Below are 15,770 nucleotides of genomic sequence, written 5' to 3'. Positions count from 1 at the left end.
CCATGTTGGAGTACCTTTAAACACATGTTGACAACCAATCATCATTTGTAAAATGTTAACGAACCTATTGAATATACCTTATGCTTATTCAAATGACGCAAGTTACTAAATATATTCAAACAAATAACCGTAGTAAATAAATAATAAATATACAACATAATTACTTACCAAACAAGCATGGTCCTATTGTAACGTTGGTTTTGTGTCTCCACGATTTGAACTATGAGGGTGATGATGGGGGTAATATAGCTGGTTGATATTCCCCACCCCACCAAGTATGCATGGTGTGACACAAATTTAAACCAATGTATCTATCCAGCTGCGCACATAGATGCATGTACAACCAGTGTCACACTTGTAACGAGATGGTCGCCAAAGTGCAACCACCTATATTCTAAAACAACCACAACACCACCTTCAAATGGCATCAGAGATTGAGGTACTGCCAACTCATACCCATATTGGAGCAACACACACTCTGGCATATGGCGATGCCATCATGTACCCACATGGATGTATCCAGAGACCATGAATATCGACTCAAATGGCCTATTGAGATCCAAATCTGCCCAACATGGGTCATATCGTTTAATTGGACCTGCATAATGCCAACAATGCATATATGCTGTCTTGTAACATATTATCCTGTTTGTGGGTCAACCACCTGATAAGTGGGATTCATATCCTTCCTTCCAATCCCTGAAAAGTACTCATATATTGATGCCTATTACAATTTGAACTAAGCATTATTCATATGAAAGTAAATATAACTTCTAAAATTTTTGTATATTACTTGTAAAAGTATGACATAATTGTTTTGTCTGGGTAAAACACAACCCCTAACTAGTCATAGATATGGGTAAATGTTTCCCTTTCCCATGAGTACCAATCACACATCCGTAAATTGTTGAACAATTGCAAGTATGACACGTTATTTGATGTCACACTTTTTGCCACAAATATTGTGCATCCCACTAGATGCAACAAATAAGCTTTTACAACAAACTTCCATCTCTAATAGCTACAACACTCCTCATATACCTTTTGGAGCCAACTAAGCCTCATGTGTGGACCACTACAATGCCTCATCTCTATCGTGGCATCTTCCAAGTCCACCCCTGGAAACTCAATCGACATTGTTGAATACGTCATGTACAAAACTATCCCACGATAGGGATACGGAGCAACGTCGACACATCATCTAGGGTGATTGTCATCTCACCAACCATTAGGTGGAGACTGTTGGTGTTTCAGTGCCACCTTCCCACAAAGGCTAAAATCAACCCTTTATCTCCCATCTTATAACTAATGTTTAACAATGACAACAATTCAAAGATAAACACCACAACCTCATTTTATCGATGAGGCATCCCAAACTTAATTAACTTTCGACCGTGGGAGACCATTTTCAATTTTACTCGATCCTAATAAGAAAGGTGTTCATAAGTATAAATAATACCACATGACCAAATATCACAATTAAGTGCATTTTTTGTTTCTTACCTCACTCTCTCACACCTTAATGCAACATGATCAACAAAACTCACTAGTAAAGAAGTATTAGAAAGTCCTTCAGGGTATTCTTCCTACTCATCATGTCTTGTTGGAGGGGCATCTATCACATCAACACCATTGTCATGAACAACTTGTTCACGATCTCTTATAGGAACCAACGTCGTAGGCCTCTGTCTACCATTCCCTTTATATGCACCACTTATTGTCCTTGTCATAACTCTGCATTTTCAAATAATTCTTATATTAATAAAAGTTATTTTTCAAAATAAAAAATACATTATGTATTGCACAATCCAAAATGTATTTACGTAAGGAAAGCATTTTAGATTGCATAATCCATAATGTATTTTGAATAAGAAAGTATATTCCGAATTGTATAATCCATAATGCATTTGTAGATCCAAAATGGAATGCATTTCGAATTTTATAATCTTGATTTTATTTTCTTATTTAAAATATATTTTGGATTTGAAATCTAGAATACACATAAATATTTAAAATAAATTCTAGATTGTGCAATCCAAAAAATTCCTAAAATACTCAATTTGGAATAAACATGCACAATAAGAAGAACAAAAAAAAATTATGAAAACCAACCTCTTCAAAGCAGTGCAATGAAGCAATGAGTTTCTGAAGCTTTTCTTGGAAACAAACGTTTCCAACAAAGACTCTCAAAAAAAAATTAAAGGAGGAGCGACAAAGAGAGGGGTGCATAATGCTAGTATATGAAATGGAGTATATGAAATATGAAAATGAGATAAATAGGTTTAAATTATTATTTTATTAAGGAAAAAATGGTCATTCCACCATCCAATGAGTGACTTGAAAACATGAGAGTGCAACAAGAAATGATCTCCTTTACATATTTCCTTTTCCATTGTAACAAGAGTGTCATCAAATTGTTGGCAAACTACAGAAAATTATCTGAAGCTCTTAACTATTTGCTAAGAAAATATAAAAGAAGAAATATCACATTTTCTCTTTTTTAAAATCGAATTGTATTAAGGTAGTTTTGCGTTCTCAAACCAAAAGTAGTTGACAATGAAGAAGTATTTTTATCTTCAAAACCTAAGGTTGAAATTATACAAACCTCTTTATCAAGAAATCCATTAAGAAATACATGTCTCAACATTTAAATGAAAGACCACTCATAAGCATTAACAGAGTTACAAAAAGACGAATAGGGACACATTTTATAATTAAAGAAAAAAAATCTCATTAAAGTTAGAATTATATTGTTGATTGAAATATTTGGTCACTAATCTAGTTTTATATTTATGTACAATATCCTTAAGCTTTATCTTAACCTTAGACACTTATTTGTAATGAATAGTAAGATGATTAGGAAGAAGATAAGGAAAATCATCTTGCATAGTAGTAAATCTATTGTTGATTGAAGTCCTTAGCCATTAATTGAGTTTTATATTTATGAACAATATCCTTAGATTTTTTCTTAACATGAGATGTCTATTTACAATTAAAAGCATGATAATAAGGAGGAAGAGGAATTAAAGACCAAGAGGAATTATTCCTACAAATTAATTTGGGGATTTAGAGATATAAACTTGTAAAACATGAATTAAAATGATCTCTATCTCTTAGTTTTGAAGAAAATTTGGGCCTAAAAGTGGACTTTAATTAAGTTCATAAGCTCCATTACAAAAGTTTAAGCTAAAAGAAGGAAAAGCTAATTTACATGGGTTCTTCAACAAATCTACCTCAACTTCAAAATATCATAAAAAATAGTAGAGAAATTCAAATCCAACAAACCATACGTCCAACATTATAATATTTAGACTCAACCCACCATTTACTTGGGCTCTCAAAGCTTTTGTAGCTCTTTACTCCTAATTGAGGTTTGCACCTCTTCCAATGTAATGATTTTTTTCCTTCCTGAACAATAAAACATTCTTGAAATGCATACTACAAGGTGCTAAGGGTAGTAAAGCTTTGTCTTTCCAACTTCACTTTTATGTTATCTAAATCGTCTAGAATCTTGTTGAAATTTACTAGTTACTACAAAATCATTCTTAACTCATTCATCCTGAATAATACAATTGTTGCTTCAAACATAGTCTATGTGCCAAAGACTTAGTCATAAACAATGACTCAAGTTTCATCCTAATCAACACAACAATATTCTCTTTAATAACTTTCCCTAGTGCCTTATCATCAATACAATATTATGGCTCTCTTGGCTTTGTTGATCATGTCATTTTTCTCCTTTTGATACATAGACATTGGAATGTTCGCCTCACCCCTCAGAGCATCAACACAATCTTGTTGCATCAAGATAGCCTCCACCTTGGTTCTCCACAATCCAAAGTCGTTTTCGGTAGAAAACCTATTAATGTCAAACTTTGTGGCATGTCTTTAACTTGACTTTCTTTTTTTTATCCCCACAAATGATGCCAATTGCCGAGTTCATAACAATAACAACAAAGAAACACAAAAACAAGATTGAAGAAAGTACTTTATTATAGCTGGAATATCCTTATAAGATACAATGTATCATCTATACACACAAATTTATCTATTTATAGAACCTAAGAAACGAAGTAACAGAAAATCATTAAAACAACTAAGTCTAAACATTTAATACAAGCGTTAGACGATAACAATGTGTAAGACAATTTCTCCAAACTTAGCACTACAAGATACTAATTCTATGACAAATTCCACTTGAAATATACAAGATACTAATTACTCAATCAAATTTTGTTGGAAATGGATAAGATATTTTCATACATTCTTTTTGTTCCACTCTAAATAAAGAAAAGGAGAAAATACACGTTGAAGTGAAGTCTTCTAGTGATGGATTAGACCGTATGGAGGTGTCATACGATGAAGTATTACTTTATATAAACCAACCTTTTACCTTTTGTTAGGACATGCAAAAGTTGACTTTAGCTATCAACTTACGCATGACAGGGATATGAAGACATTTAAACCTACAAATAGGTTTGGATATGTTAACATTATCAACTATTCTTTAACAATAGCTAGAGAGATAAATTGTTCATATTTTGGAAGCTTTAGGGAGGGTGTAGAAGTCATAAAAGGTTAGTAGTGACAAGTTTCCATCGAATATGAGATTAAGCCTATGAAGAAGAACCACACATGGATGCTTGTCGATCTACGTAAGAATTAAAAGATAGCAGGATGTATGTTGGAGATCCCACATCGACTAGAGATTAGAGCCTTTCATTGTATATAAGTGGGTGCAAACCTCAAACCTATGAGCCGGTTTTATGGGGTTGAGTTAGGCTTAAAGTCCACTTCATAATATGGTATCAGAGCTCTGATTAGAGCTCTGGTTGCTACATTTATCTATGGGTGAAATTGTTGATCCCTCACAAGATCTTTGTTCACCTTACCATGTTAGTTTATCAGATAATTCATCCTTGAATAGAGTTTACTCTCTCATTACACAACAAGAGAGGCAAGTTTTTGGTGATCAATCCAAGGCAATGATTGCTTCTAGCAAATGAGGTTATAATAGCAATGCTATGATCTATGGCATGGGTGGTGGATATGGAAGAGGAAGTTATGGAAAATGATATACTTCTAAAATTTGCAGTTATTGTGGAAAGACAGGGCATACCATTGATACATGCTATAAAAAGCGTGGTTTTCCACCTTATTTCAAATTTAAAAATCAGAACCATCATCAAAGTCATGTAGCCTTTCAAAATACAAATTTTAACAATAATGAGCAGAATCATGAAGGTTCAAAGTCAGAAGTGGAGTCTCAACAAATTGGTTTTACTCCTGAGCAGTATCAAACATTGTTAGCTCTTTTACAACAGGTCAAATCCAGTGACAATGTTTCTAGTCAAGTCTCTGTTATTCCTTCCAACATGACAACACAAACTGGTAATAATTCTATTTCTTCTTCTAGTTCTTGGATTATTGATAGTGCTACTAATCACATTTATTCATCCTTAACTTACTTCACTTCGTATCGTCAAATTGATCCTATTTATGTCAAATTACCAAATGGAAATCAAGTCATTGCCAATTATTCTAGAAGTGTTTTTCTCAATCAAAATCATGTCATAGACAATGTTTTGTATATTCCTTGCTTCACTTTTAATCTTCTTTCAGTAACAAAATTGGTTGATAGACTATCTTGTGTTCTTACCTTTGATTCTAATGGTTGTCACATTCAAGACAAAAAATCCTTGAAAATAATTGGTTCTGCTAAGATGCAAGATAGACTTTATATACTCAGGATCCCATCTTACTAGAAATTTCAAATTAAACCCCTTGAATCTACACACATCATCAATACTGTTAATGTCAGTGCTAGTGATCTAGAAACCCTTTGGCATTTTCGATTAGGTCATATTTCAAATAAATGTATTGATGTTATCAAGAATAAATTTCCTTTTGTTAAATATAACAAATCTTTTGTTTGTGCTGTTTGTCATTTTGCAAAGCAAAAAAGACTTTCTTTTCCTATTAGTACATCTAAATCGGAAAAATGTTTTGATTTGATTCATGTAGATATTTGGGGACCATACTCAATACCATCAATTCATGGCCATAAATATTTCTTGACCATAGTTGATGACTATTCGAGGTACACATGGATTTTTCTTTTGAAACAAAAATCTGAAGTTGTCAAGGTTTTGGAACATTTTGTTATTTTTGTTCAAACACAGCTTGAGACAACAATAAAAATAATAAGAAGTGATAATGGAACTGAGTTTGTCATGACTAATTTTATTGTCAGTAAAAGAATAATACATCAAACATCATGTGTCAATACTCCACAACAAAATAGTATAGTTGAAAGGAAACATGGTCATTTATTAGATGTAGCAAGAGCTCTTATGATACAATCTCATTTACCCAAAATTTATTGGTCATATTCTGTGATACATGCTGCGCGTATTATAAATATGCTTCCCACACCTGTTTTAAACTATTCTTCTCCTCATGAAATGCTTTTCAAAACTGATCCAGATTTTAATGGATTAAAGGTGTTTGGTTCTTTATGTTATGCCAGCACTTTGTCAACAAATAGAAGAAAATTTGATCCAAGAGCATCAAAATGTGTTTTTATTGGTTGTCCAAGGTGGACAAAAGGATATATTTTGTTGAATATTCAATCAAGAGAAATTTTTGTGTCTAGGGATGTTGTCTTTTATGAACATGTTTTTCCATACCAAAGGGTTCAAGATACTAGTAATGAAACTAACAGTCCTGATATTGATGATCAAATTTTGTTTGCTGAAGATCAATCTGTCTTAAGTCAGCCATCACAAGTCATTCTTGCACCTTGTGAAAATACACCTTGTGATAATGTTGAAAATAGCAATGATAATAATTGTGAGTCACAAGTTGAGGTTTCAGACGTAGATTGTTCCCATATAGACCAAAACCTCAATGAAAATCATTATATAAAACAAAGTTCTGAATCAGATCCATCTGTCCGAATGAGCACAAGAATAAAAAGATCACCTGAGTATTTAAAGCATTATCATTGTAATCTTAACGTTTCCAGTACATCTTCAAGAGTTAAATATCCTTTGAATTTTGTTTTGTCTTATAGCAATTTATCACCTTCTTACAAATCTTTTGTTATGTCTCTTTCTTCACATGTTGAGCCAAACACTTATTCTGAAGCTGTGAAACATGACTGTTGGAGAAAATCTATACAATGTGAGATATCTGCTTTAGAGTCAAATCAAACTTGGGAGACTGCTCTTTTGCCTAAGAACAAAGTTGTCATAGGTTGCAAATGGATATTCAAAATAAAATATAAGGCTGATGGGATAATTGAAAGGTATAAAGCAAGGTTAGTGGCAAAGGGATATGCACAAACAGAAGGCATTGACTACCTTGATGCTTTCTCTCCAGTAGCAAAGATGACCACCATAAGGTTGCTTCTTTCTTTAGCTTCTTTCTCCCGCCTCATAGATTCTATATATAAATAACTTTATGTGTATAAATAATACACTATATTTTATGATTAAATATGTGTATAGAAACTTTTATTTATAATAAAGTGTTTTTTCAATTAAATACGTGTATAGAAACTTTTATTTATAATAAAGTGTTTTTTTTTCAATTTTTGTTTCTTGCTTGTTATTGTTATGAATCCAACAAAGTTTAAGATGAAAAAAGTAGAGTATTTGAAAGGCAATTGCTTCCTGCACCATATCACTGCACCCAATCATAGGGAAAAAGCTGAAAATACCCTTAAAAAATGGGGTACATATAAAATAACATTTTGGACCTTCTTTTCCGGAACACAATAATCTCTTATGGATAAATTTTTCCGGAATATATTATTTTCAGTTTTGGATTTTTTTTATCCAGAGTGGGATTTTGATTTTTTTTTTGGATTTTTATATCCAAAACAAAATATATCTTCTGGATTTATTTTTTCAGAATGCATTATTTTCAATTATGGGTTTTCATTACCAGAATAAAGGGTATTTTCATAATTTTTGAATGTTGGGTGCAGGTTCAAAAGTGTTGGGTGCAGGGAGCATTTGCCTATTTGAAACCATGGCCTATGGTTGAGTGGAACGAATATATTATTAAGGATGGCTAGACTATTTGAGAACAATATGATGTTGAAAATAACCAAACCTTTTATTGATGGGTTAACTCAAGGTCTAATAGAGGAATGAGATAAAGCATTATGAACATATTTAAAACAAACTTGACAATGCATAGAACTACGAACACTATGACCTCTTTTATTACGACCAAATTGGTCTCCTCAAACTCATCTAACACCATTTGAAAATCTCAAATGTATTGATTGAAACTTGTATTTGTCTAGTATTGTGGTGAATTTCTGTATATTCGAGGAGAATGATTAGTTACAAAAAGAGTAAGAAAAAAAATAATATATAGGTGGATTATTTAAACTTGGATATTTAATAATTTTTTTAAAGTCTAGTAGATTTAAATTTAAATTAGATTGAAATCAAGTTAAAATTTATGCATCGGAAGATAATAAAAAAACTTAGAATAAAAAGGTAAAATTCAATAATAATATTTGAAATGAATTAGAAAAAAATTATGAAATAGGGTAAAACTAAATACATAACATAAAACAAACTACACGCATGCCAATATTGTAAACGAACTCATAAAAAGATGTTTTCTTTCAAAATTAAGACACGACCAAACGGTATTTTCTCGTTCCACAGATTGAATTATGTAAACTAATGAATGAACTTTTTATGCCAAAACCGGTTTAAAATATGTCTTTTAACTGAGATTTGGAATGAAAATGATCTGCCAACTTTCACTTTCTTATGCATGCTGCATACAACTTCAATCAATATGGTTAAACAAAACATTATACGGTTCCTTTTAGTATTATATATACTAAAGTTTTCCAATGTTAAAAGCAGATACATATTATGCCTTTTCAACTTCATTCAACTTTATAAATTTGAGCACCATCAAGTAAAAACCTACTATTTCATTGCATTAAGCACTTTTTATGTAGCCTTTTTTTGGAAAGGTACAGCAACTAAATACATAGCATTCACGTGCACTCTCATAGTTTCAATGCTCTATTTTTCTAGGTCATAATTATATGCCGCTCCAGAAATGAGTTCAAAGCTAGCTGCTAGATATATTCTTGCACAACCAATAGCACCCTAATAAAGTAACTTTTGTTTACAAATTTAGGTAATAGCTTATCATTAACACCAAATATAGCAAGTGCACTACGAGGCATGAACACTTTACACAAGTCCCTCTTCAATATTACAGTGAGTTCTTTAAATAGGAGTTGCCATTTGAAACTGAAAACAGGCATGCAAGGGTCAGCTTTTGCACGAGATAGGGTTTCTCTTAAGCTGCAGAAGATGCAGTAACGGACATAGAACATCCATTCTGTGAAAACCTCTTGGAACCTGTGCATGTCAAGAGAAACATACCTTAGTACTTCGCTGTAAACAAATTTAGTTTGAGTATGAAGTGCATGTTAGTGCATGTTTGTGTTAAAGTTAATATTACAAACTGAATTTGCAAAAGCAATCCTCATTTTGCTTTTACAAAACTGAGTTTCTAGAAGAATTTTAATGTGTACACATACTTTTGTAGGTAAGCGAACACGTGTTTGGATCATTCCAAACTGAAAACCAAAAACTGTTGCACCTTTTCAATGTTTATCAAGAATAAATTATACAAAATAAAATCCTCCTCCAGATAAATGATCAACACCAAAAAACACGTTTCAGAAAGATGCAGTTGGAGCAACGCAAGTGATGTTTCTCTACCTCAACAATGAAACAAGCCCAGCTATCGCTAGAACGGTTTTCCAAGATCCCTTTCAAGATGGTGACTTCCAGCTTCCGGATCACCTGAGCAATCTCCAAGAAAAGTCCATGCTCATTGCATATCATCTATTTCAAAAGTGGTACAGCAGTTCAATAAATGTAGACTTTGTATCCTATTATTTGTTTTTAGAGCAAAGTGAGCATGGAGAGGAAATAGCATACCTCAATGAGCATGTGCCCTGTGCATTCCAGATCTTCTATGACTATAGGCCATGCTAGTTCACTTTCAAAGTCAAATGCACAGCTCCTTCCTGGGTGGCTACCATTGATTTTCTGTCTTTTGCTCTCAGCAACCTAGACACCAACTTCTCCATGTCAAGCTAAATCAAGGTAGTTGAAACTGATTTTGGATGCATTTGGACATTCAGCTTATTAAGAAATAACTGCTAATTATGCAAACATTTAAGTACAAGTTTTTTCATGATAAAAAAGTAAATAGCATTAAAAATTGTTTCCATAAACTATCCTTAAGAACATATTGAAATAAGGACATGTATAGTCTATCTTGAGGATTTATAAGAGAGAAAAACAAAAACAAAAACAGAAAACTGAAACTGATTTCTCTTCAGTTAAAAGTAATTTATGTGTAAATTAACTTGTAGAAACTCTCTCATAATTTCTATAAAAGCTAATTTTAGTTTATGAAGAAATCAATAAAACTTTTTATTTCATATTTTTCTCCTAAAAATCCAAACATGTAAGCCAAAATCAATTTATGTAAGTTATTCCAAATGCTCGAGGCAAGTCCTTGTCATAAATCAGGTCGTACATAAGGGCTTTCGAATGCAACCTTACATTTTCTCTTTACAAATCCTTTTCTTGTCACGCCACCCATTATCAAATGTCTTGGCTAAAAGGATAAATATGAAGATTTTGTGAGGCATACAAGCACAACGGATTGCAAGCCAAAAGTAGTTTTAGGTGACAACAAATACAAGTTTTCTAGTCAAGGAGATAAACTTTGCTTTTAAGTTTTCAGAAACAAAGTGAGCCTTACCGTTCGATTTGCAAATCGTTTCAGTTTCTCAGCCTGACTTGTTATCTTTCTCAAGTAGAGCATGTGCTTTATGGTCCGTTCCAAGAGGTTGTCAATGCTACACTGCATACCATAAGACCAAAGTTAAGAATTTGACTATGTAAAAAAGGGAAATAAATTAATTAGCTTTTGTTCTGAAACATAAAAAACTCACCCTTCCACCATCTGGGACAAGTTCTCTCAACTCCTTCATCCTGTCCATGATAAGCTGTCTATCTCTTGGCCTTGCCTTTTGGTTGTTAGCAACTCTTGTTCTTTTCTTGTGTGTGCTAGAGAGCTTCGGTCCACTAATTGGCAGCATATGATCATCTTCCTTTTCCTGTTGCACCTCATCAATCAATAAGCTTCCATTTCCATCAAAAGATGATGTAAAAGGGTTAGAAAATTCATATTTTCTCTTGGCGGTAACTGCAGCCACAAGATCTTTTTTCACATCTGAATTATTTTTTGGTTGAATGGAACCACTAATCTCTGTTGGCATAGTTGTAAGAGACCTGATACTGTTCGAAATACTAGATGTATCATCGGCAGAACTGCACAAATTGCCAAAAACAGCATCTAGAAGATTTTCTGGATCAAGATCTTCGGGAAGCTCAAAACCTTTAATATGATCATTCTCTTTTTTATTAGTTATCAGACATGAGGTATGGTATGTATCACCAACAGAGTATGCAACTGATCCAAGTGCTTTGTGCAATTCTGACTCTGAGGGAAAATTGAAGTCGTTGATATTCTTTGCATCATCATAACCACTTTCAGTGCCTCCAAACTGTTTCCCTGTCATATTGTTAACAGAGAAAGAGTCTAATCCATTTGACATCTCTTCAAAAACTGACCAGGACCACATCTCTTCTTCCATGTGATTTGGTTTTGTCTCCATCTTACCAATATGTCTAGAAACAGTTGACATATCAAGTGATGAGGAACCTATCTCATTTACATTTTCCCTTTTCATAGATTTTAGTAGATCTTGTCTAGACACACAACAGTCATCTTGAATAAATGATAGCATTGTTGGGTTCAGCCTTCTTGAACCATTTTCATTGTGCAAAGCAGTACTGGTAGAAACTTCACTTTTCAATATGGTTTTAGTAACAGAAGATGATTCATCCAAGCTATCCATCAAATTATGCATTAGGTCTGAGAATGACCAATCTTGATAATCAGTTCGCATGTTGAAAGGGTTAATATTTGCTTCCGTGCAATCAATGGATTGGACCTTATCCTTCACATTTGTAACAAATTCCAAATCTTCAGCAACCTAACATTTGACAGGAAAAGAAAACATCATGTAATCATATAAAGCATGAAGCCAAAATTTGCAACAAAAACACACATGCTCTCACAAGTCACAAACAACAACTGCACCAAACATTTAAGATACTAATTTTTGTACCTAAACTTCTACGGTATGTAAAAACTGAAAACAATACAAACACTTACACCTGAATGAGGAATTTAACTCTCTCCACCCCCATAAATTTCTTGGGTCACCTCCCATCTATTCCAGAATGGGCTTTCTAGAATTCAAAACATACATTATGAAAAGCCCATTTTACAATGAATGAAAGGTGCCAAAGAAATTTACAGGGCACAGAAAGAAACGCCCCAAAATGAGCATAGCAGATATGCAAAATGGGTGAAATAGACCAAAATTTACTGCTACAGCTCAATAATATATTTTATCATCCAAAGTTCACCCGTTTAAAGGAAGAGTCAAATACAAAATTTAAGATCTTATTCAAAACAGAAATTAAAAAATTTAAGGTAGGGAACAAGATTGCCAGAATTTGGGGACAGGATAAATAAATATATGCATGCATCAGGGTACCATTTTAATTGTAAAAGCCACAGCCTGTCTAGGTTAGGATCCAAATACAAAATATATACGTACCTCTTCAAATGAACCAAACTGCAAAACCCCTAGAGGAAGTACCGGTACCAGCACAATAGTCTGTGAGAGAAATTCAAATCATCAACTCAAGATTTGCTTGAATTGCTTCATTTAGTGCATAAATATTATGTTGAGGCAAGCCTAATATAAGTTGATTTTTCTAGTCATTAGCACACTGATTAGGCCACATGCAAAAAAAGCTTTATATTATACCCAGAAAGTAGGAATCAAAATCAAAATCTTATTTGTAGTACAAAATATATATAAAGGTAAGGCATAATACCTTGATGCCACATGCAATTTGAAGAAGCCACTCATCATGACACTGGAGAGGGAGAAGATTTCTGTTATTAAGTATTACAAAGAAGTATGATTAATTAATTTATTTCTAAATGGAAATTGTAAGTATAGAATCTTACCTCAGGGATTAAATCAGTGTCAAATTTACCGGTAAGAATATCCTCACAGGAAACCCAACAATGATCCCTGGCAAGAGCTACTTTGCCAACAACCCTGAAAGAATGATATAAAGTCAACTTATTCAGTTTGAATCATCTTTATAAATCATAACACAAATACCTTGTGGTACACAATAATACTATACTTAATTTAGCAATCTATGCTTCCTCTAAGAGAACCTACATAGGAGCAGCTTTATGCATCTCACAACACAAAGAAAGTGACATGCACAACCACTAGAAACATTCACTCAGAATTTTCTAAAATATAAAGCATACATGATCTTCATGTATTTGAGGGCACCCTCCTAATGTGAATATAAACAAGAATGATTTGAGGAAATTAAAGAAGTAAACACCCTCTATTCTTTATATGATTATGGCTAAAGGTTCCCAGCAAGGACTAAGAAAATCAACATTCGTTCTCAATTACAAGAGCATAAAAGATAATTTGTCTATGTTAAAAGCTTGATCTTGTAATGTCTTCTCATTTCACTTTGCAGAGTTTCCCAAACAAGACAAGCATAAAATTAGAAAATGAGCTTGATGTGTTTTCTTTATTAGTTTTCTAAAATGAAAATTACTTTGAATCAGATGGAGCAATTCACAAGTTTAGACATAAAGAACAATAAAACAAAAGTAGTTACCCTTCTCCAAAATTGTATTTACGATGAGACATCTCAATCATGAGTAGTCGAACTGAATAATCTCCTGAATAATCAGTACTTTCACCTCTTGAAGAATATAACTCATGTGGGGACTTGAAATTGAAGTCATCCCACATACTTTCCTTAACCTCATTTCCTTTCTGGTAACCATTTTCCCAAGTCAAATTCCTAAAACATGTAGAGTTGTGTTATATACACAAGATCTCAAATTCTAAACAGAAAATATATAATTTCATTCAACATACCAATGAACCAATTACAAGCGATAATTAACACACTAAATGGGATGGTGGACAATGAGTTTACTCATTCACGTTAACTACAAGTTTCTATAACAGTTTAATATTTGCTTAATGGTAACTGATACAGTAATGCGGTAAAGTTTCAGTTAGATCAAAGGGTTAATGACCTTCAGGCTCTTGAGAGATTATATTGTGCTTCTCAACAAACATTTAGGGGTGAAAAGAAGCTTTTAGAACATACCACCTCTTGTTATATTTAGAAGAGCTTTTTCAAAAGTTTATCTCGGTCCTTTCTATAAGAAACACAATTTAAGATATAAAGAAGCTATGGACAAATTTAAGCTCATAATCCAATTAACTTTCAACCCTTTTACAGAATTATATAATTAAACCATTAAAGTGAACATGAGTAATCATTCTGATAGTCAATTCTACCATTCTCCCAATTAGATAATAAGAAAACGGTTAACAAATCTACTCCTTCCAAAACGTGTCATATAGCACAAAAACGCAGGTAACTCGATGAAATAAAGAACTTACATAGGAAAATGGTGGTTAAGCTTCCAAAAAACAGCATATTTCCATTGTGTGTGATCACAAAAGCCCTTCAACAACGACGTTATGGAAGTGGCTTCCATCTGTTCTACTTTCCCGGACTATGCAAAACAACGAAGAAACACAAAAGAAAACCCAATAACAACCTCAAATACACACCTAGCTTCCTCTGTATGAACCTCTACCCGCTTGCTTAATTCTCAAACCTGCTCTTCTTTTGATTGGTGGCCCTGTTGTACTAAGGAGCATGAAAACAACCATAGCTTGGCTCCTCCAACACAAAACTATGACAAAGTATGTGTTTAGAGCCGTGCTGTCAAAATCAATGACGACCAGAAGTGCTCACTATATCCAAATTTTGTGCCATTTTGAAGCAACTTGCAGCCAAACTCCAAGGAGACACTGCTTTTAGAAGAAAATCCCCGAACCAAGCCTCAAAACAGGTCAACACAGAATAACACACATCCTGTAACACCAAAGCACAAAACTTCGTCAAGAACTTATCCAAAAAGTCTGTTTAATTACTGGTAAATTTTTCAATGTTCTGGGGAAGGAAAAACACTAAGTCAACTCTATCAATGAAGAATCGAATTATACTCTGTACGATTTGCTCAGTCAGAAATTCAGAATAAAACAACCAACCCATAAACCAAAATCCTATCTTTATTGCTGATTCATTTTCTAGCAACCAAAGGTTAATCACATTTGAGCAGTAACTGACAAGACAACCCCTATGCTGATGATGATGCTTACCACTTCTACTTTTGACTGCAATCAAAGAATTTCACCATACACAAATTCATTACACTCCATGAGAAAGAAGCCAAGTGAAACTTCCCGACCCACTAAAAAGAGAGATTTTGATGGACGATCAAAAGACCCAGAAGGCAGAAAAAAGTGGAAAAGGAGAGAGGGGTGGCACTTTGTCTTTTTTGCACAAAGTCCACACAACACAAAGCCTTGGTTTTCTACTATTATTCATGCCAACAGCAATAGCACACCCCTTTTTATATAAAAATAACGTCATTGGCACTCACTCTCTTTCATCTCACGGACTTGAAAGTGATTCAGAGGTGGATTTGAT

General features: G+C 33.3%; 1 protein-coding gene across 4 annotated transcripts; it reads right to left on the bottom strand.

Moving 5' to 3' along the window:
* Nucleotides 1-8,950: 8,950 nt before the first annotated feature.
* Nucleotides 8,951-15,753, bottom strand: LOC137827093 (transcription factor bHLH155). Of its 4 annotated transcripts, none has more exons than XM_068633304.2 (11): nucleotides 15,440-15,753; nucleotides 14,672-15,152; nucleotides 13,869-14,057; nucleotides 13,183-13,276; nucleotides 13,047-13,088; nucleotides 12,764-12,823; nucleotides 11,024-12,130; nucleotides 10,831-10,932; nucleotides 9,996-10,127; nucleotides 9,774-9,899; nucleotides 8,951-9,407 (listed from the first exon to the last, which is right to left on the bottom strand). In XM_068633304.2, the coding sequence occupies exons 2-11, from the start codon at nucleotides 14,767-14,769 to the stop codon at nucleotides 9,318-9,320; spliced, it is 2,040 nt and encodes a 679-aa protein (XP_068489405.1). In that variant the 5' UTR covers nucleotides 14,770-15,152; nucleotides 15,440-15,753; the 3' UTR covers nucleotides 8,951-9,317. The 4 variants fall into 4 exon arrangements, with proteins under 4 accessions (XP_068489405.1, XP_068489407.1, XP_068489406.1 ...); XM_068633306.2 differs by having other exon boundaries at nucleotides 9,774-9,857; nucleotides 15,440-15,699; XM_068633305.2 differs by having other exon boundaries at nucleotides 15,284-15,633.
* Between the last annotated feature and the right edge of the window lie 17 nt (nucleotides 15,754-15,770).

The sequence above is a fragment of the Phaseolus vulgaris genome, chromosome 8 (assembly GCF_051622355.1).
Source record: "Phaseolus vulgaris cultivar YP4 chromosome 8, ASM5162235v1, whole genome shotgun sequence".
NCBI lineage: Eukaryota > Viridiplantae > Streptophyta > Magnoliopsida > Fabales > Fabaceae > Phaseolus > Phaseolus vulgaris.
This window is presented reverse-complemented; position numbering and strand designations above follow the sequence as displayed.

Coding starts and splice junctions, on each gene's coding strand:
- LOC137827093 (XM_068633304.2), bottom strand. CDS start 14,769: ATGGAAGCCACTTCCATAACGTCGTTGTTGAAGGGCTTTTGTGATCAC. Junction 13,277..13,868: donor AAATACAATTTTGGAGAAGG/GTAACTACTTTT, acceptor TCATTCTTTCAG/GGTTGTTGGCAAAGTAGCTC. Junction 13,089..13,182: donor ACACTGATTTAATCCCTGAG/GTAAGATTCTAT, acceptor CTCCCTCTCCAG/TGTCATGATGAGTGGCTTCT.